Below are 22,678 nucleotides of genomic sequence, written 5' to 3' on the forward strand. Positions count from 1 at the left end.
GATGAATATCTTAGCTGAATTAGCTTGGAGCGGCTTTGGCTAGGACTGGCACTGTCAACTTTGTTAAAAAACCCTGCACATACACCACAAGAGATAATGTGTGTATTACATGTGTTTTATGCACTCATTGACCACTATAACGTTAAAGAAATAAGCTCAGTTTCAGCCATGTCTACTGTGCACCAAGTATACAAAAGTATGTGGACACCCGCTCGTCAAACATTTCATTCCAAAATCACGGCCATTAATATGGAGTTGGTCCCCCCTTTGCTGGTATAACAGCCTCCACTCTTCTGGGAAGGCTTTCCACTAGATGTTGGAAAATTGCTGCAGGGACTTGCTTCCATTCAGCCACAAGAGCATTAGTGAGGTCAGGCACTGATGTTGGCCGATTAGGCCTGGCTCGCACTCGGCGTTCATCCAAAAGGTGTTCGATGGGGTTGAGCTCAGGGCTCTGTGCAGGCCAGTTAAGTTATTCCACACCGATCCTGACAAACCATTTCTGTATGGACCTTGCTTTGTGCACGGGGACATTGTCATGCTGAAACAGGAAAGGGCCTTCCCCAAACTGTTACCACATAGTTGGAAGCACAGAATCGTCTAGAAAGTCATTGTATGCTGTAGCATTAAGATTTCCCTTCACTGGAACTAAGCAGCCCAGCCCGAACCATGAAAAACAGCCCCAGACCATTATTCCTCCTCCACCAAACTTTACAGTTGGCACTATGCATTGGGGAAGGTAGCGTTCTCCTGGCATCCGCCAAACACAGATTCGTCCGTCGGACTGCCAGATGGTGAAGTGTGATTCATCACTCCAGAGAACGCGTTTACACTGCTCCTGAGTCCAATGGCGGTGAGCTTTGCACCACTCCTGCCGACGCTTGGCATTGTGAATGGTGATCTTAGGCTTGTGTGTGGCTGTTCGGCCATGGAAACCCATTTCATGAAGCTCCCAACGAACAGTTCTTGTGCTGACGTTGCTTCCAGAGGCAGTTTAGAACTCGGTAGTGAGTGTTGCAACCGAGGACAGACGATTTTTACGCGCTTCAGCACTCGGCGGTCCCATTCTGTGAGCTTGTCTATCCTACCACTTTGCGGCTGAGCCGTTGTTCCTCCTAGACGTTTCCACTTCACAATAACAGCACTTACAGATGACCGGGGCAGCTCTAGCACGGCAGAAATTTGACGAACTGACTAGTTGGAAAGTTGGCATCCTATGACTGGGCCACATTGAAAGTCACTGAGCTCTTCAGTAAGGGCCATTTTACTGCCAATGTTTGTCTATGGAGATTGCATGGCTGTGTGCTCGGTTTTATACACCTGTCAGCAATGGGTGTGGCTGAAATAGCCGAATCCACTAATTTGAAGGGGTGTCCACATACCTTTGTACATACATATAACCCTAAACTGAAATCTGGAATCTAAGACTTTGTAACCTGGATATTTAGAGGTGTTTCAATGTAGTGTGATTTGTTTGTGCTTGATCAATAGAAAATACTGAGACTGATGAAAGCCTCAATGTAGTCACTTAAATGTAATTCACCCCTTTTATGAGTTTTATGAGTTTTAAACTCATCAAAATAAAAAGGTGCATATGCTAGTTATATTTTACACTAACAACTATGCATGTTACATCTGAATAGCTGGAATTGAGCAAAAGGCTATACTCAAACATGTCCCTCTCCACAGGTATATGCTTCAATCCCTCTAGTAACAATCAGGATACTTAGTGAAGGCATAATCTCATAAAGCCTACATTTCAACTACTCTATTCCCCTTAACTTAAATTAAATTAAAACGTAATGTTATTGTCATGATGAAACATAGCTATGTTTCTTATATTACCTAAACTTCTAGTTTGCTACATTCTAAATCGTCATTATCTTACTCAGAGGGGGTAGTGGTTTGGGTGATGGCAATACTTTTAGTTTCAGGTTTTTAAAAGACTAAAAACAAAACATTATTCAGTGTCAGTTTCTGTATCTATTCAGCAGTGTATCAGTGTTAGCGTCAGTATCTGTGTAGTACAGTCTGCAGGTCCTCTGGTAGAGAGCTGATGACAGTCTGGAGGTATCCCTCTAATTTCTCCAGCACCCCTTCTTTCACTGGGAGCTGCTGCTTGCCAGCCTTCATCTGGAGTGGGGGAGACAGACAGAGACTATAGTTTGCAATGGTTTGTGGCACAGAATTATTTTCTTAAACTAAATATAGCATGTTACAAACGGCACCCGTTGAGGTGAGTATGATGGGTTCTACAGACCAGTTTCTCTCTCAGTTTCAAAACCAGGTCCACGATCTCCACCTCTGACTTGTCTTTGGTCCAACCCAGCAGGTCCTGGGTGAGCAGATCATTAACAAAACATTAAACTAAATCAAGTCTTATGGGTAGGGAAAGGACTCCTAACTGAAGTAAAGTCAGTGGAGTCGTGTGGTTGAGTTTATTGGTCACATGATGCTCTGTAAGTAGAGTTAAACTAATGTCTTTAGGTGTGAGTGAACAAGGCTGTGGGGATCAACTCACAGCATCACAGACGACCTCTAGGTGGAGACATTCTAGTTTCTGGGTCATCTCTCTGTGTCGCAGGCGATACCAGCCATCGAAGTTGGGGGACCTGAAGAATTTCCTACAAGGCCATACATCGAAGTACAATGCATTATGAATGATTTGTTTAGAAAAACATGCCACAACAAGATACAATAGTTAGAAATGACAGGTGAGGTGGCAGGTGGACAGACTCACCTGTACAGGCCCACCCAATCCCCTTTGAGCACAGAGGTGAGCCGAGGTCCAGCGTGCTCCAGAGTCCCCATGAACTCCTCCTGACTGAAGGGACGGATCTGAGGAGGGGTCTGAAACACACACACACACACACACACACGTTATTACCATATTCAAACATAGTTTCAACATACCATAGAAACAGGTTTGTTATCAATATCACCCACCTTCCAAGGAGTCACAGACCTCTGCAGAGGCATCAGGCTGGCCAGGTAGCGTTCCTTGGGAAGACAGACAGAAAGACAAGTGAGACACACAGCATGCGGCAGGACAGAGAGACAAATAGTCTATATAGGGATGGGATGTACAGTACCAGTCAAAAGTTTGGACACACCTACTCATTCCAGGGTTTTTCTTTATTTTTACTATTTTCTACATTGTAGAATAATAGCGAAGACATCAAAACTATGAAATAACACATATGGAATCATGTAGTAAGCAAAAAAGTGTTAAACAAATCCATATACAGTTGAAGTCTGAAGTTTACATACACTTAGGTTGGAGTCATTAAAACTAGTTTTTCAACCACTCCACAAATTTCTTGTTAACAAACTATAGTTTTGGCAAGTCAGTTAGGACATCTACTTTGTGCATGACACAAGTAATTTTTCCAACAATTGTTTACAGACAGATTATTTCACTTATAATTCACTGTATCACAATTCCAGTGGGTCAGAAGTTTACATACACTAAGTTGACTGTGCCTTTAAACATCTTGGAAAATTCCAGAAAATGATGTCATGACTTTAGAAGCTTCTGATAGGCTAATTGACATCATTTGAGTCAATTGGAGGTGTACCTGTGGATGTATTTCAAGGCCTACCTTCAAACTCAGTGCCTCTTTGCTTGACATCATGGGAAAATCAAAAGAAATCAGCCAAGACCTCAGAAAAAAAATTGTAGACCTCCACAAGTCTGGTTCATCCTTGGGAGCAATTTCCAAACGCCTGAAGGTACCACGTTCATCTGTACAAACAATAGTACGCAAGTATAAACACCATGGGACCACGCAGCCGTCATACCGCTCAGGAAGGAGACGCGTTCTGTCTCCGAGAGATGAACGTACTTTAGTGCGAAAAGTGCAAATCAATCCCAGAACAACAGCAAAGGACCTTGTGAAGATTCTGGAGGAAACAGGTACAAAAGTATGTATATCCACAGTAAAACGAGTCCTATATCGACATAACCTGAAAGGCCGCTCAGCAATTAAGAAGCCACTGCTCCAAAACCGCCATAAAAAAGCCAGACTACGGTTTGCAACTGCACATGGGGACAAAGATCGTACTTTTTGGAGAAATGTCCTCTGGTGTGATGAAACAAAAATAGAACTGTTGGGCCATAATGACCATTGTTATGTTTGGAGGAAAAAGGGGGTTGCTTGCAAGCCGAAGAACACCATCCCAACTGTGAAGCACGGGGGTGGCAGCATCATGCTGTGGGGGTGCTTTGCTGCAGGAGGGACTGGTGCACTTCACAAAATAGATGGCATCATGAGGAAGGAGAATTATGTGGATATATTGAAGCAACATCTCAAGACATCAGTCAGGAAGTTAAAGCTTGGTCGCAAATGGGTCTTCCAAATGGACAATGACCCCAAGCATACTTCCAAAGTTGTGGCAAAATGGCTTAAGGACAACAAAGTCAAGGTATTGGAGTAGCCATCACAAAGCCATGACCTCAATCCTATAGAGAATTTGTGGGCAGAACTGAAAAAGCGTGTGCGAGCAAGGAGGCCTACAAACCTGACTCAGTTACACCAGCTCTGTCAGGAGGAATGGGCCAACATTCACCCAACTTATTGTGGGAAGCTTGTGGAAGGCTACCTGAAACGTTTGACCCAAGTTAAACAATTTAAAGGCAATGCTACCAAATACTAATTGAGTGTATGTAACCTTCTGACCCACTGGGAATGTGATGAAAGAAATAAAAGCTGAAATAAATAATTCTCTCCACTATTATACTGACATTTCACATTCTTAAAATAAAGTGGTGATCCTAACTGACCTAAGACAGGGAATTTTTACTAGGATTAAATGTCAGGAATTGTGAAAAACTGAGTTTAAATGTATTTGGCTAAGGTGTATGTAAACTTCCAACTTCAACTGTATATTATATATTTGAGATTCTTCTAATAGCCACCCTTTGCCTTGATGACAGCTTTGCACACTCTTGGCATTCTTTCAACCAGCTTCACCTGGAATGCTTTCCCAACAGTCTTGAAGGAGTTCCCACATATGCTGAGCACTTGTTGGCTGCTTTTCCTTCACTCTGCCGTCCGACTCATCCCAAACCATCTCAATTGGGTGGAGGTTGAGGGATTGTGGAGGCCAGGTCATCTGATGCAGCACTCCATCACTCTCCTTCTTGGTAAAATTGACCTTACACAGCCTGGAGCTGTGTTGGGTCATTGTCCTGTTGAAAAACAAATGATAGTCCCACTAAGCCCAAACCAGATGGCGTATCACTGCAGAATGCTGTGGTAGCCATGCTGGTTAAGTGTGCCTTGAATTCTAAATAAATCACAGACGATGTCACCAGCAAAGCACCCCCACGCCATAACACCTCCTCCTCCATGCTTTACGGTGGGAAATACACAAGCGGAGATCATCCGTTCACCCACACCGTGTCTCACAAAGACACAGCGGTTGGAACCACAAATCTCAAATTTGGACTCCAGACCACAGGACAAATTTCCACTGGTCTAATGTCCATTGCTCGTGTTTCTTGGCCCAAGCAAGTCTCTTCTTCTTATTGGTGTCCTTTAGTAGTGGTTTCTTTGCAGCAATTCGACCATGAAGGCCTGATTCACACAGTCTCTGAACAGTTCATGTTGAGATGTGTCTGTTACTTGAACTCTGTGAAGCATTTATTTGGGCTGCAATTTCTGAGGCTGGTTAACTCTAATGAACTTATCCTCTGTAGCAGAGGTAACTCTGGGTCTTCTATTCTTGTGGCGGTCTTCATGAGAGCCAGTTTCATCATAGCCCTTGATGGTTTTTGCGACTGCACTTGAAGAAACTTTAAAAGTTCTTGAAATGTTCGATATTGACTGACCTTCATGTCTTAAAGTAATGATGGACTGTTGTTTCCTTTTGCTTATTTGAGCTGTTCTTGCCATAATATGGATTTGGTCTTTTACCAAATAGGGTTGTCTTCTGTATACCCCCCCTACCTTGTCACAACACAACTGATTGGCTCAAACACATTAAGAAGGAAAGTAATTCCACAAATTAACTTTTAAGAAGGCCCACCTGTTAATTTAAATGCATTCCAGGTGACTATCTCATGAAGCTGGTTGAGAAAATGCCAAGAGTGTGCAAAGCTGTCATCAAGGCAAATGGTGGCTATTTGAAGAATCTCAAATATACAATTTGTTTAACACTTTTTTGGTTACTACATGATTCCATATGTGTTATTTCATAGTTTTGATGTCTTCACTATTATTCTACAATGTAAAAAATAGTAAAAATAAAGAAAAACCCTTGAATGAGTAGGTGTGTCAAAACGTTTGACTGGTAGTGTATGTGGCAGGGAAGGCAGTCCTCTCACCAGTGGGATGATGAAGCTCTGGGTGAGTTCTAATAGATGTCTCCTCAAGATGGCACTCTGCACCTCAGATGGCCTCTTCCTCTGGATCCCCTTTAGGAGTCTTTTGATGAGGGACTTGTCTTTTTGAAGGAATGTTTTATGTGCTGTGTAGATACCTACAGGTAGGGAGAACATATTCTTACACACTAATAACTTACTCTCTCAAACTATGTTGGCTCCATAATTCCAGATGTTTTACCTGGTTTAGTGTCCAGTGTTTTCAGCTTGGCTAGTTTCTTCACCTTCACCTGCTTAGGCAGATCACCTGACATCTTGAGTTCTCCAAGGCGTATAATGTGGGGCCAGGACTGGAAGGTCTTTATGAAGAAGGGATTGGTGACCCCCAGAATCACATTGGGACTGGAGAGGAGAGAGAAAGGGAGCAGAGTGAGTTGAGTTGCCCCTCGGGTATAAACACAGTATTTAGAGTAAGCCCTACTCACGGTGCCTGTGTCCTAGTGGTATACTCCTTAAACTCAGTGTCGTGTATGGTGAAGTAGGGCCTGTAGTCACAGCAATACCGCAGTGGAGCAATCGAGCTATAGGAAGGGAGAAAAAATAATTTCATTCTACAAACTCACTGAGTTACATTGAGTTGCGTTACATACACGTGAAGCTAAATGTCATACATATTTTGGCATATTTTCATGCATTTTCTGTTTACCTCACTAGGGCCAGCACGGTTTCCGAGGAGACAGTGGGAGAGGGTGCCATGACGACCACGGGCTCCCCGAGTAGCATGAGCTCCCAGAGCATCTGCAGGTGGATCAGGAAGGACTGGAAACACCTGGACAGGTCAGAGGGCAAAGGTCAGTTCATATACGATGGATGCTGCTTTCACTAATACAATGTATCCTCAAATTAAACTGAAAATACAGCTAAGTTCAAGCCATGTAATTTACACAAATACATAAACAGATACATAACTACTTACAGTATATGATGTTTAGATTTTCACTTACTTGAAGAGGTCAAGCTCATGTATGGTCGGTAGCATCATAGGGGCTGGTAGAAGATTCTGGTTATAACAGGAACATACTTTTTTAGATTAATAATCCTCTAGCGATACCTATCAACTAACATCAATTTTACTAACATCATGGAGAAGTCGTATTTCCATGGGCATGTAGCCATTACATAAAAACCTATACCAACCTCCTTTTGTGCCTGTTTCACCGGGCTTCCCCCTGGTTTGTCATTTTTGGATGGGATCCTGACCTGCATGACCACGCCCATTACAGGCAGGTTGAGTGTCAGCCCTGGCACCGGAGATTGCCATTGGTCAATCTCGTTGCACACTGCATGGTGGGAGAGTGAGAAAGAAAAGGTTAGGGAAGTAGAGTCAAGACTGTACCATAGAGCCCCAGGTAACTATAATGGGAGACTAATTAGAAATAAGATATACAAGAAGTTATCTCCCCACCTGCTTCAAGGCAAGGCTCCAACTTCTCAAAATACTCTGGAGCTATGATCTGCAGCAGGGACTGAAAGAGGTGGACATATGGTAGTCTGGACACCAGGACAAGAGACTAGAGAGTGAAAGAGAAAGACAGGAGAGAGAATGAAAGAGAAAACCAAATGTGAATACATTGTGGTTCTGATGACGAATCAGATCTGTAACATAAGCTTCTCACCTTCTGAAAGTAGCCTCTTTTGACAGCGGCATCCTTGACTTGTCTGAAGTAGACATAGCCATAGAAATGGGCCAGCTCTCGCTGAGGGAGAAAGGGAAAGGGTGAGAGATGAGAATAATCAAGTTATTGCAATGACAGAAGATTAGTGGTGGCTGACATGATATTCCACTCCAGTCACTGATTTCAGATTAGCTGTCCCTACCAAAGAACCAACCATAGCCCTAAAAGGTAAGCTACCAAACTGTTCCTGGCTTAGACCAGTTGTTCAGTCAGACCACAGTAAAGGACCGATGACACACTCCCAATCCCAAATCGACCCCTAAGAGTAAGCCCTACACCCTATGCACTTGTGGAGATGTGAGAGAATTTGGTTGATATAAGCAATATGGTGAAACTTTCACCTAGCCTATCAGAGGGCAACGTGGAGCTATTACCCTATTGCTTACACCTGTCAAATCCAATCAGATCTCCACAAGTGTGATTTGGGATTGGGCCAGACAGAGGGCTCACCTGTAGTGTGACAGGTGCGTCTCTGCTGTAAGCGTCCTCCTCTCCGAACCAGGAGCCCCTGCGGCCCACAGACTGACGCAGTCTGAAGCTGAACTGGGTGTCCCCAAGGCATCCTGGGAAACACATCACACAGGTCATGTGACTGATATAGATTTTTGGCCCAATCCCAAATCAACCCCCTAGACTTGTGGAGATCTGAGTGGATTTGACAAGTGTAAGCAATACGGCAGGGATCATCAACTAGATTCAGCCACGGGCCGATCTTTTCTTCAGCAGATGGTCAGAGGGCCGGAATATAATACAAATAATTTGTAGACTGTAAATTGACTGCACAAAGCCCAAACAGATATAATATTAGACTAAAACATAATCATTTCAAACGTAGCTTACATTTGTATACGATCACATGTATCTATCTACTATGCGTGGTAATACTTTGGAACAGATTTCCTAAATTAAAATCACTTGGAGCTGATTTGCTGGTGTTTTTACAGTCTTTTGTGTCCAGCAATAAAAATATATATTTTTTCAAACTATTTTTGTTTTTGCTCAGAAAGCTTGGGGGGCCAAATAAGATCACCCCCATGGGCCACCAGTTGGGAACCCTGCATTTACATTTTAGTCATTTAGCAGACGCTCTTATCCAGAGCGACTTACAGTTAGTGAATACATCTTTTTTTATACTGGCCCCCCGTGGGAATCGAACCCACAACCCTGGCGTTGCAAACGCCATGCTCTATCAACTGAGCTACATCCCTGCCGGCCATTCCCTCCCCTACCCTGGACGACGCTGGGCCAATTGTGCGCCGCCCATGAGTCTCCCGGTCGCGGCCGGCTGCGACAGAGCCTGGATATAGCCTGCAATATGGTAATAGTTCCAACTTCTGATATGATAGGTGGAAGTTTCACCATATTGCTAAAATCCATCAATTCATGTCAGATCTCCACAAGTGCATAGTGCCTAGAGTCCTGGATCGATTTGGGGTTGGGCCTCTGACTCTGACTGTATTGTATTTTGTGATAATGTGATGACAGATTGTGTAATCTCATTCACTAACCTGAGTAAGAGTCAGGGAAGGACAGGTAGCAAATGCTGGTTTTCTGGAGTTTAAAAGAGAGGAAGCACAATCAGGGACATACAAAATTATTGACTCATTGACAGGCAACTAGCTTGTTATGTATGGGGGGCATCACAAAAAGTATGAGCATAAATTCATTTCATACCTCCTTCTCAGTGAGTTTCACATCGTGGGGGTACACAAGCTGGAATAGAGGAGAAAGTGCCAGTATGTCAAGATGTCACTATTCCACACATGCGCCAGCTGGTCAGATTATGAAACACATGAGAGGTTGGATCTGGTTATGTGGATCATGTTGATTTCTTTCTGCGAGCAAACAACACTTTGTACACATGAACAACATTAGCACGCTAGCTAGCTAGAACGGATGTCAGATGTGATGTCAACAACACCTGCTAGGGTTGCTACACTACAGTAGTACACTGCAACCCACAATACCTCTATGGCTTGGCCGAGCTCGAGGTCGAAGGTAACGACGCAGACACACTCCAGCCACGACGAGAACCGGGCCCATGGCAAACGCGATTCTGTATTCTCTGCCGCATTCTTCGACTCAACAAGACAAGATTCGGAGCTGTCAAACGGGTCCATCACGACTCAGAGGTGCATTTTCTCATTGTCCCGAATGATTGTGTTGCCCTGTCCGCTATTTACTTCGTGACATGAAAGCAAGACGCTGCGCCCTCCAGTGAGAAGGGCTTGAAATTACAGCTGAATCCCCCTGTCCTGTAGTTACAGTAGATAGTTGTTCTGATAAAAGCTAAAAACAAGTGCTATTCAAAGACTGCTTTGAAATCTACATCATTTTTCATATGATTAAAATGTTTCCCCGACGTGTTTATTAACGCAAAGAAATAGATCGTTGAAAGGGAACGTAAATATACCAGCTCATTCTAGTATGGAGTTGTTTGATGATTCATTTTAAAAGAAACTGAACACATTCAGCTCCAGAGTAAACTACAACTCCCACAATGCATGCAGGGCGCTGTCACATGGTTGTGCGGTGAGCGGTGTTGTATGTAGTTACTGCAAGTTTTTTTGCGTACTCGCTTCATGATCCTGGACCGAATATGGCTTCAGCTACAGACCCCTGCTCCTTTTCCTCCTTCTCCAAGTGCGTTACCAAACACCTGAATCTCACCTATCATGTGGATTTTGACAGCCATATCCTCAAAGCTAAGGTCGCGCTCACCGTGGAGGTTTTAGTGGATCATTTCACGTCTTTGGTACAGTATTCATCTAATTTCTCAATCTTGTTAGCCAGCAAGCTAGTAAACTAGCTAGCGAAGTTAATTAATTCTTGCTAGCAAATGCAACTGAATTTGACCTGGGAAAAGCCTTGTTTCAGTACTCCTTGTTTCAGTTCTAAGCCTTGTTTCAGTACACCTGTTTCAGTTCACCGCTACAAAGCATTTGGTTGAGTTTATCAGAAACGCAACGTATCACACACTGCTGCAAGACAAACTGTGATTTGAATATCACTCATTGCAAATCTGATCAAACCTGATCACATTCAGGAATGATATGTAGCTAGCCATATGTGCTTTATGACACTGTTCTGTTCTGCTCAGTGACAGTAAGACTAGGACTTTGACAGGTCGAGCTGGCATATGATACCAGGCGTGTGAACTTAAGATCTGAGTTCAGACAGTTTCTCACATGTGTGTTTCTCACAGCAGGTGTAGAAAATGTAGTCAGCCTCTAAGGGCCAGGTAGAGATAGAATTATGTATTTTTTATGGTGACAGATGTTTTACAGTCACAATCTGGGGGAAGTTGGAGGTTGTGGTTCTTGTAGTTGCTGACACACATGACTTTGTCACAATTTTGCTTTATAACTGTTGGTAACCCAAACTTCTTTCTTTCTTTCTTTCTTTCTTTCTTTCTTTCTTTCTTTCTTTTTTTCTTTCTTTCTTTCTTTCTTTCTTTCCTCTCTCTCTCTCCTTCCTACCATCAGACCCTTGACACGAAGGACCTGAAGGTCTCCAAGGTAACAGCCAATGGACAGGCAGCAAAGTTCACTTTGGGACCCAAGCACAGGTTCATGGGAACCCCTCTGGAGATCACACTGCCCTTTGACCTCTCCAGGTAACCACACCCCTATGTCTCACTCTCACACCTTAGGGGCCTGTTCAGGAAGATGTAATGTTATAGAACGTTCCGATATAAATTAATTGTGTAGAACAGAAATGATTTTGTCATTATAGAATAGGGAATAGTGTCTGCTCTATTCATTCCATTTCTATCTGTAACGTTCAGAACACTGCACATCACTGATTGCACCCCAGGTAACTCAACCCTCAGAGATTGAACTGATGGATACTGGTTTAGGTGTAATATTTAGTGTGTGTGTTTGTTTGTCAGGGGTCAGCATGTGATCGTGGAGGTGACTTATGAGACGGCTCCTAGTGCTTCTGCACTGCAGTGGCTCACTCCTGAACAGACTGCTGGGAAGAAATACCCCTACCTCTTCAGCCAGTGCCAGGTAACACACACACACACACACACACACACACACACACACACACACTGTGTGAGTTTATGGACATGCACAAACATGAAAAGTCTTATTTTTCGGTAGGGCTCGTTCTCACTCAACAAAAGACTATGAACAGTACTTTTATGGTAAAAGTAGTTGCAAACTGGCATCACAATGGAACATTTTCACAATGGATGCCAGTCTTGCTTAACGGTCATTTTAACTGTAAAATTAGTTGCAAGACTGTCTCAAAAGACACTTTCCCAACCCCCTGTTCTGCAACATCTGGCCAGTGGTATTCTAGTCATGCACAGAATCCTCTTCTGCTCTTTGAAGTTCTTACCAGAAGAAAGATTTCATAATTTGATTGACTCCCGAGTGGCGCAGTGGTCTAAGGCACTGCATCACAGTGATAGCTGTGCCACTAGAGATCCTGGTTCGAGTCCAGCCTCTGTCACAGCCGGCCGCGACCGGGAGTTCCATGGGCGGCGCACAATTGATCCAGCGTCGTCCAAGGTAGGGGAGGGTTTGGCCGGCAGGGATGTGGATTCGTTTCCCACGGGGGGCCAGTATAAAAAATAAAATAAAATAAAAAATATATGCATTCACTAACTGTAAGTCGCTCTGGATAAGAGCGTCTGCTAAATGACCAAAATGTAAATGTAAAATAACCTGTGCCAAGTGAGATTACCTTTGCCCCTGCCTTCTTTCTCTATTATATATCCCTCTCTTCCTCTAATCCCTCTTTTTCGTGTATCACCTGTGTGTCCAAAGGTGCAGTGTTGGGCTGCAGCACTGATAAACTTTATGAGAGGATCATTGGCTCCTCTGTCGCTGATATTGATATTACTACATATTATTACACTCAATATTACTTTGTTTACTTCAATTAATTATATTTGTCCCCTCTTGGAGATAAATCCAGATTAGGTGGTTGATGTGATAATGTGCTTCAAACAATTATACTTTATTTATCTATTAATTATTGCAATAATGGAGCTGGTCGGGCATGCACGTCTGAGGTTTACGCCAGAGAGCTGGAATGACACGAGGAGTACAGAAACCTTATATAGGCAAGTCATCTTATGCAAGCATGTAGAAAACTCTTGATCTTGGTGTGTGTATGTGCTGGACAATGAGACGAAACTGGGGTACAGGATGCAGACTAGCTGTGAAAAAGGTTGTCTCATTCAGAGAACAATAGGTGCTAAAACAACAGGAAATGTCCCCAGACATAGTTCCTCAAAATTGCTCCTTGACCCGAGCAAGCAAGCGTCTTTCGCTGTCTGCCTAGATGATGTGGGTCTTGACACCCACACTAGCAGGAAACCATAGTTCTCACTAAAGATCAGCTTTAATATTGCAGATAGATTGTAACTTCCATCAATGTAATGGTCTGCATCACTTCCAATCCCCCATATGTTTTTTTCTCTCTCACAAATATATATATATATATATATATATATATATATATATATACACTACCGTTCAAAAGTTTGGGGTCACTTAGAAATGTCCTTGTTTTCGAAAGAAAAGCATATTTTTTTGTCCATTTAAAATAACATCAAATTGATCAGAAATACAGTGTAGACGTTGTTAATGTTGTAAATGGCTATTGTAGCTGGAAACGGCTGATTTCTAATGCAATATCTACATAGGCGTACAGAGGCCCATTATCAGCAACCATCAGTCCTGTGTTCCAATGGCACGTTGTGTTTGCTAATCCAAGTTTATCATTTTAAAAGGCTAATTGATCATTAGAAAAAAGAAGAAAGATTTCATAATTTGATCATAACCTGTGCCAAGTGAGGTTACCTTTGCCCCTGCCTTCTTTCTCTATTATATATCCCTCTCTTCCTCTAATCCCTCTTTTTTTGTGTATCACCTGTGTGTCCAAAGGTGCAGTGTTGGGCTGCAGCACTGATAAACTTTATGAGAGGACCTTGATCATTGGCTCATCTGTCGCTGATATTGATATTACTACATATTACACTCAATATTACTTTGTTTACTTCAATTAATTATATTTGCGGTAATGCTGCAATTATTTGGTTGTAATTTTGGGTAGAGCGGACATTTCCATATGTTTTTGTTAGCTGCATGTGCGACATAACTCCACCAGTCCTACCTATGATATCATTTACGAAGATTATACCTTTAAAAAAATTTTTTTTATCAATTAGTATATTTGAGTTAAACCATAATATTTGTTGCATTATTTGTTCTGTCGTTTCTGGAGGATTAAATTGAAATTGCAACCAACTTTCTATAGCTTGTTTTAGAAATAGTGATATTTGGGAGATTATTTCCTTTTCAAATAACTTAAAGTGAGAGGTTGTAATCTGAATAAAGGGAAAAAGGCCATTCTTGAACATGGGGTGAGACAATCTTACTAATTTGCTAGAAAACCAGTTCGGATTTAAGTATAACTTTTGTATGACTGAAGCTTTTAGTGATAGGTCTAATGCTTTAATATTTAATCATTTCTATCCTCCGAATTCATATTCATTATATAAATAGGCCCGTTTAATTTTGTCTGGCTTGCCGTTCCAAATAAAATGGAATGTTTTTTTCTCATATAATTTAAAAACTGTTCGCTAGGCGTAGGCAAAACCATAAGCAAATAGGTAAACTGGGATAATACTAAAGAGTTAATCAGGGTGATTTTTCCACAAATAGACAGGTATTTACCTTTCCATGGTAGCAAGATCTTATCTATTTTTGCTAACTTTCTATTAACATTTATTGGAGTGAGATCATTTATTTCATTTGGGATATGTATTCCGAGTATATCCACATCACCATCAGACCATTTTATTGGTAAACTACATGGTAATGTAAAATTGTATTTTTTAGTGATCCGATACGTAATATAGTACATTTATCATAATTTGGTTGTAATCCAGAGAGGTTAGAAAACGTATCTAGATCCTCTATGAGGCTGTGGAGGAATTGAGGCTGTCGTGGCCTCCCGAGTGGCGCAGTGGTCTAAGGCACTGCATTGCAGTGCTAGCTGTGCCACTAGAGATCCTGGTTCGTATCCAGGCTCTGTCGTAGCCGGCCGCGACCGGGAGACCCATGGGGCGGCGCACAATTGGCCCAGCGTCGTCCAGGGTAGGGGAGGGAATGGCCGGCAGGGATGTAGCTCAGTTGGTAGAGCAAGGCGTTTGCAACGCCAGGGTTGTGGGTTCGATTCCCACGGGGGGCCAGTATGAAAAATGTATGCACTCACTAACTGTAAGTCGCTCTGGATAAGAACGTCTGCTAAATGACTAAAATCTTTTTTTTTTTATGTAAATGTAATTCAAGTTGTGGATTTAAAAGAAAACATATATAAACTCCAGTCGTACTTTATCAAATGCCTTTTTAAAGTCTGCTATGAATAGCAGGCCTGGTTTCCCAGATTTTTCATAGTGTTCTATTGTTTCCAGTACTTGCCTTATATTATCTCCAATGTATTGTCCATATAAAAAACCTGTCTGATTAGAATGAATAATATCAAAAAATACCTTTTAAATTATTTTCGCTATACATTTTGCTAGAATGTTTGCATCACAACACTGAAGTGTAAAGGGCCTCCAATTTTTTAAATGGACTGGATCTTTATATTTCCCACTTGTATCCTGTTTCAGTAATAATGCAATCAGACCTTCTTCTTGAGTGTCTGATAATCTACCATTTACATAGGAGTGGTTAAAACATGCTAATAACGGTCCTCTGAATATATCAAAAAAGGTTTGGTATACCTCGACTGGTATGCCATCCAACCCTGGAGTTTTCCCGGACTTAAAGTCTTTATTTGCATCCAGAAGTTCCTCCTCTGTAATTTCACCTTCACATGAGTCTTTCTGTATGGCTGTTAATTTTACATTATCAAAAGAAAAACAATCCCTACAATTAGCTTCAGTTAGAGGAGAGGGAGGCGCCTGAAACGAAAACATATGCTTAAAGTACTTTGCTTCCTCCTTCAAAATATAATTTGGTAAATCATGGGTGACTCTGTCATTTGTAACCAGTTTCAGTAAATTCTTTTTGGTATAATTTCTATGTTGAAGATTAAAAAAGAATTTGGTGCATTTTTCCCAATATTCCATCCAGTTTGCTTTATTTTTATAATATATTACACTTTTTTTATTTATTTTTATTTCACCTTTATTTAACCAGGTAAGCCAGTTGAGAACAGGTTCTCATTTACAACTGCGACCTGGCCAAGATAAAGCAAAGTAGTGCAATAAAAACAACACAGAGTTACATATGGGGTAAAAAAAAACATAAAGTCAGAAATACAACAGAAAATATATATACAGTGTGTGCAAATGTAGCAAGTTATGGAGGTAAGGCAATAAATAGGCTATAGTGCAGAATAATTACAATAGTATTAACACTGGAATGCTAGATGTGCAAGAGATTATGTGCAAATAGAGATACTGGGGTGCAAAAGTTGATCTTTCTTGAATAAGTTTCTCCATTTCTTTTTGTTTTTCCTCTAATTTATTCTGAACCTCTATGTTACAGTTCTTATTGCTATCTATCTGTTCTATTTCCTTTGTTAGTATGGACTCTTTTGACCTAAATTGCTTTTGTTTTCGAGATGAGTACTGAATTGCATGGCCTCTAAAGGCACATTTAAAAGTGTCCCATACAATAAGGGGATTTGCTGTACCTATGTTATGTTGGAAAAAATCTGTTATAAATTCCTCTGTCCTAGTTAAAAACAAGTTATCATCCAATAGGCTTTGATTAAATTTCCAATATCCTCGCCCACGTGGAAATTCAATAAGAGTAATGTATATGCCAATTATATGATGGTCCGACCACATTCTGTCCCTGCCAGTTCTTGGCTGTGAGCGCAGACATCATGTACATACTTCCCTAAAACTAGGTTCCTATGCTACACATCCACAGAATGGTTAGAAACAGGCCCATACCCATGCACGCACAATCCCATCTCATATGACCTAGTTATATCAAGAATCTCAAAGTTAATGCCTAAGCAACTAGGTTTAAAGAAAGATATTCTAGTACACAAGCATGATAAAGGTTTAACAGAAATGTCCATCACACAGGCCAACCATTGCAGGAGCATGGTACCCTGCCAGGATACCCCCGCTATGAAACACACCTACTATGCCCAGGTGTCTGTCCCCAAGGAGCTGGTAGCTGTGATGAGTGCTGTACGGGACGGACAGGAGCCTGATCCCCAGGACAGCAGCCGGGTCATCTACCGCTTCAGACAACCAGTCAGTGTCTCTATTCTCTATCACTGTTTCTATCCATCTCTCCATCCAACCATCCATTGTCATCCATAGCTTAATGCAGTCAGTCTTGCTTTTTGGCCTGACTGTTCAAGGTACAGTGCTGCCAAAGTAGCTGCTGATCAAGCAATAATGAGTTAATTAGAAGGAATGATTAGATGAAACAGCCAGATAACAAAAGGAACTGTCGTAGCACGCCTGCAATCTGAATGAAATGCATAGTCAGAGACTGGTGTTGGAGCAGGTACATGGCTGTGTGTGTCTGACCGCTGTGTTTGATTTATTTCACCATTGTTGACCTTTGACACCTCCCAGGTGCCCATGCCCTCTTACCTCATTGCCATCGTGGTTGGAGCTCTGGAGAGCAGGTACACACACACACCCATACATATAACTATTGCCCTGTTTTCCTACTCATTATTTTAAATGAATAAATGATCAGTGAAATATTAGTAACAAATGTTTGTTTGTTGTTTACAAGAGAGATTGGGCCCAGGTCTCGTGTTTGGTCAGAGAAGGAGTTTGTGGACAAGGCAGCATTTGAGTTCTCAGAGGTGAGTTTATCAGTATTTACTGTATCTGTTTGGTACGTAGGTTATTTGTCTGTCCCACTCATCTTACATCAGCAGAGTTTAATATTGAAATGTCAGCTTTGCCTAAATGTGTATGTGACCCTCTCAGACAGAGACCATGTTGAAGACAGCTGAGGACCTTGCGGGGCCGTATGTGTGGGGCCAGTATGACATCCTGGTCCTGCCCCCCTCCTTCCCGTATGGCGGCATGGAGAACCCCTGCCTTACTTTTGCCACCCCCACACTGCTGGTGAGACACCTTACACACATCACTATACCAAATCCCCCTGCCTGTTTATTTTTTGTAACATTCCTTTGTTCCTATGTTTATCTTAAAGGCTGGAGACAGATCCTTGTCCAATGTAAGTAAACACAGTTCACAGGTGTACGTGTCTTCTCAAGTATGTTTATATCTGTGTATGGGTGTGTTAACCTGTGTCCTCCTGTTTCTCTCTCCAGGTCATAGCCCATGAGATCTCTCACAGCTGGACTGGCAACCTGGTGACCAACAAGACCTGGGAGCACTTCTGGTACAACACAGAGAAAACATACTATCAATGTCTTTTCTCACTTGAATGAATGGGAATGCTATCATGTTAATTGGTCAAATTAGCCATAACTGAGTATCAGCCAAATGGGATGGAGAGATTGAGAGAAGGAGAGATAGAAAAGGAAGATCGCTTTCTGGAGTTAATTAGTGTCTGTGCCCCTTCCTCCTCCAGGCTGAATGAGGGTCACACGGTGTACCTTGAGAGAATGATTGGCAGGTCTATGGAGAGTGAACAGTTCAGACAGTTCAAGGCCATGGGCGGCTGGAAGGACCTGCAGGAATCGGTGAGAGAACACACACGCATGCATGAGTACACTGTAACACCCTTGTACACACAGGAGTACACTTAAGCCTCACATTGTCAGTTTGAAGTGACTCAAATTTTTCCAGAGTTTGATCAGCCAAAAAGCACATGGAATCGGATATTTCAAGTCACATTTCAAACCACCTTTCGTAGGTGATTTGAAGTCAGATATACATCTGATTCCTGGCCATGCAACTTGTATGTAAACGGTCAAATCGGATTAATTTGTTCTCAAGTGGTTTTTATTTGGCATATCTTGTTGCTTGCTAGCTACAGTTTGACTACAGTTTGACAAGAACATGTGGTGTTCAAATTAGTGAATGTGCTAGAGAGCCAAATGGCTACCTAGCTAGCTAGTTGACTGCTGTGGCTAACCAAAAAGGACTTGTTTTGAAAGTTAGATCATCTTATCATTTGAGGCTTTAAATGTGTTCTAACACTATGATTTTGATCATTCAAAGCAACTGGGAAATGTCCATGGCAGGCTTTGTTGTCACCTTAGCTTGCTACATAACTTCTGAGTGATAGGAAGCACAAGCACCACCACCAATCAGCCTACAACACTGTGCACACACCCTTCGTTACAATGACAGCTAGCGTAGAAGTGAGCAAATGACTGCTGTCTGAACACACAAAAATACAATTTGGTCACTTGTAACTTGCTGTTTGGACAGTCAGTATTCCAAAACGGCCAGCAGTGTGATCATTGAGGCCAGCAGTGTGAACAAGGCTAAAGTAATGTGTCCGACTTCACTGAAAGATAAGCCACTTACCTGTTCATTTCTACCTGTGTGTGTCTGCGTGCGTGCGTGTGCAACTGTGTATGCCCGACCTTATCTGATCTGTTACCTCTGTCTCCCAGGTGAACACGTTTGGGGCCAACAACCCTCTGACCAACCTGGTTCCCAACATGAATGAGGTAGACCCTGATGATGCCTTCTCCTCTGTCCCCTACGAGAAGGGTTTCGCTCTTCTCTACCACCTGGAGGAGCTCATGGGAGGACCTGGTGAGAGACGCACACATACACAGTTGCATTTCATTCAGTAAAAAAAAAATACACCAAATTATTGAAGTCGCTTGCGTCATGTAATTGGCTGTGTCTCTTACAGAGGTGTTTATGGGTTTTGTGAAGTCATACATCCAGCTGTTTGCTTACAGCAGCGTCACTACTGAGGAGTGGAAGAACTACCTCTTCACCTACTTTAAGAACAAGGTACAGTAACCACCACTCTCCACCTAACCAAGTTGCTATCAAAGCCCGTTGCTGTGGCTCTTGAACTTCTCTCTGTTTCACCTTTACTGCTCCCTATCCGATCTCAGGTGGACATCCTGAATAAGGTGGACTGGAACGCCTGGATGCACACCCCTGGGATGCCCCCCGTCAAACCACAGTGGGTTTACCTTACCTAACCATTTCACTTGAGAATCACTCACCTGGCTGGCTGTTACACCTTTGAGCCACACTACTGTTATTTTGTGGGTCAGTTGTTTAGCTGTGTCACTGTTTACCTGTCCACTCAATCTGAGGTGTGTGTTAAATCGTTGCCACCCTCCTCCCCCAGATACGACACCACCATGGCAGACGCCTGTATCGCACTGTGTAAGAGATGGGTGAAGGTGAGGATGCATGCTCCACATTGATAATGTGTATGTTATAGAACCTCATGATGATAGAACATAGCATTTTTAGAAGTATTACAGTATGTTAATTTCTCTCTCCCTCTCTAGACCAAAGAGGGGGATCTGGGGAATTTCAATGAGGTGGATGTGAAGACTCTCTCCACCCACCAGCTCATAGAGTTCCTGTCTCTGCTCCTGCAAGAGGTAGACACGCCTCACTGTCACTCACCTGGTCATCATAGCAACCTTCCATAAGCCATGTGATCGTTCTATCCGAATCCAAAGCAGACCAATGACAGTATCTTCCCCCCCCTAGGAGCCCCTCCCCCTCAGCCATGTGAAGAGGATGCAGGAAGTGTACCAACTCAACGCCTTCATCAATGCAGAGATCCGCTTCAGGTGAGTTCCTGTTCTGGAGTCCCATCATGCAGTATGTACAGGCAAAGTGTTTGTCTGTGTATCATTGTCTCCCACTGTTGGCTCCCTTCTTCCAGGTGGCTGCGACTGTGTGTCAAGTCCAAGTGGGAGGATGCCGTTCCCATGGCGCTGAAGATGGCGACCGAGCAGGGGAGGATGAAGTTCACACGGCCACTCTTCAAGTAACCAACGGCGCCACAATCTGAGAGACAATCTCTGTTATTAGATGCCATGCGTTGTTGTGCTTTCTGGATACAATTATTTCTAGGCAGCATCTTGTTAAAAACATGATGAGTCCTATTCTCTTACTTACAGACCCTTTGTGCGTGTGTTCTACCTAATCCCTGTCTTTCTCCCTCCCTTCTTTTAGAGAGGTGTATAACTTTGATAAGTATCGTGAGGAGGCGGTGCGTGTGTTCATAGCCAACCGGGCAGCCATGCACCCGGTAACGGCCAATCTGGTCGCCAAGGATCTGAAGGTGGACACCGGCAAGAGCACCTGATTCTTCTAATTGGAATCCCAACGGAAGCACTCCGAGACCGGCATTATTACCGGGACACACCCCCCCCCCCCCCCCCCCCCCATTGCCCAAAACGACCGGAGAAATCTAGAGAGAAGCTTCCAGTCACACCCCCCACCTTTTATAACTGTCTCTACTTTGCTCGACAGCTATTCAGAATTGGCTTGTTTCTGTTTGTTTTACATTAAGGTTTGTGATTCGTCAAGCAGAGTTGGGGTCAATTCAGAATTTCTGAATTGAATTGAATTCAAACAATGAATTTGAATTTGCCACAGGAAGCAGAATTTGAATTGAAGGATGTATAATTTAATTCAAACCAATTAAACTAAGCCATGAAAGTCTATTCATTTGACAAATATTTTATAAAAAAGCTTATGCCACTTATTAATGCAAAGAATACACATACCATTTCAAATATTATGGCTCTATTCGATAAGATCTGTTTTAGCAGACATCCGCATAGCGGTTGTTTTGACAACGGAGGTGGAACTGTTAGATCTGTCAAATCCACAACTGACTCCCGGCATTATACCTAAAGCGGACATTGCCATTGGCTGCACGGCGTCACATTAACAGAAATCCCATGATGCCTTGTTTACAAGTTGAACACTGGAATGTGAGATGTAATCTACACCTCGATTAGGATGATAGAAATCCTCATTATTTTGTTTAATGATTTTTCAATTTGAGCATAAATATTTCTATATAGCCTACACTTTCTAGTTCTGAACTTCTAATGCAAGTGAGACTATCGTCGGTTAACGCTTGATCTGATTGAATATAGGCTTTAGTTTGATTATAACTCAAACCAGTATTTTTCTTTGTCATGAGATGTTAGCTTATTCCCTTTGATACTAGTGTTTGATCTAATGCATTCTGGGAAATATATTTGGATATTTAAAAACATTAAAGGAATTATTATAGAGAATGAGTGTTAAAAATGAAATGTTTCCTTATGCTACATGGTATTGGTAACCATACAAGATGTCAAAATAAACATTTTTATGGTGATGTGTAGAATCTGCAACTCAATTCAGAATTGACCCCAACCCTGACATCGAGGTATTCATCTCAGGGCAAACGTGAGCGATGTGGATGGGTAGCCAGGGAATGGCCTTGGTACGTTAAATACTTTTGCAAGACAACATATTTGCCTGCCGCTCCTGGGAACCCTGTACATATGTGAGGGCTGTTGGGGCCCTGTTTCAGCTCCAGATGACAAAACCTGCACATACTCTGAGGGTTGCAGGTTTGCCAACTTCCTTTTGGTAATTCATTTTAATCAGAGAAATATCCAATAAACCAAACTGTTGCTTTAACTGTGAATGTACTTTATTGCACACAATCCTCAATTAAAATGGAATATCCAT

General features: G+C 42.3%; 2 protein-coding genes across 3 annotated transcripts; one reads left to right on the forward strand and one right to left on the reverse strand.

Annotated features, from left to right (window-relative positions):
• Positions 1-1,926: 1,926 nt before the first annotated feature.
• LOC311139880 (protein DENND6B-like) lies at positions 1,927-10,181 on the reverse strand (the record flags this gene model as incomplete). Its single annotated transcript, XM_084174872.1, has 17 exons — positions 1,927-2,133; positions 2,261-2,335; positions 2,522-2,624; positions 2,741-2,850; positions 2,947-3,000; positions 6,329-6,483; positions 6,567-6,727; positions 6,811-6,906; positions 7,032-7,154; positions 7,330-7,385; positions 7,523-7,665; positions 7,791-7,896; positions 8,002-8,082; positions 8,512-8,624; positions 9,570-9,612; positions 9,736-9,774; positions 10,029-10,181. The coding sequence occupies 17 exons, from the start codon at positions 10,179-10,181 to the stop codon at positions 2,011-2,013; spliced, it is 1,734 nt and encodes a 577-aa protein (XP_084030998.1). The 3' UTR covers positions 1,927-2,010.
• LOC311139879 (leukotriene A-4 hydrolase-like) lies at positions 10,112-22,678 on the forward strand. Of its 2 annotated transcripts, none has more exons than XM_084174871.1 (18): positions 10,112-10,193; positions 11,547-11,677; positions 11,954-12,074; positions 17,135-17,308; positions 17,639-17,691; positions 17,805-17,877; positions 18,005-18,145; positions 18,234-18,257; positions 18,355-18,425; positions 18,618-18,729; positions 19,612-19,756; positions 19,860-19,963; positions 20,071-20,141; positions 20,313-20,367; positions 20,479-20,574; positions 20,687-20,769; positions 20,865-20,969; positions 21,158-22,678. In XM_084174871.1, exons 2-18 carry the CDS (start codon positions 11,634-11,636, stop codon positions 21,288-21,290), a joined length of 1,605 nt encoding a protein of 534 aa, XP_084030997.1. In that variant the 5' UTR covers positions 10,112-10,193; positions 11,547-11,633; the 3' UTR covers positions 21,291-22,678. The 2 variants fall into 2 exon arrangements, with proteins under 2 accessions (XP_084030997.1, XP_084030996.1); XM_084174870.1 differs by lacking the exon at positions 10,112-10,193 and adding an exon at positions 10,594-10,816.

Source organism: Coregonus lavaretus, assembly GCF_964263955.1.
Source record: "Coregonus lavaretus genome assembly, chromosome: 13".
In the NCBI taxonomy this organism is placed as follows: Eukaryota; Metazoa; Chordata; class Actinopteri; order Salmoniformes; family Salmonidae; genus Coregonus; species Coregonus lavaretus.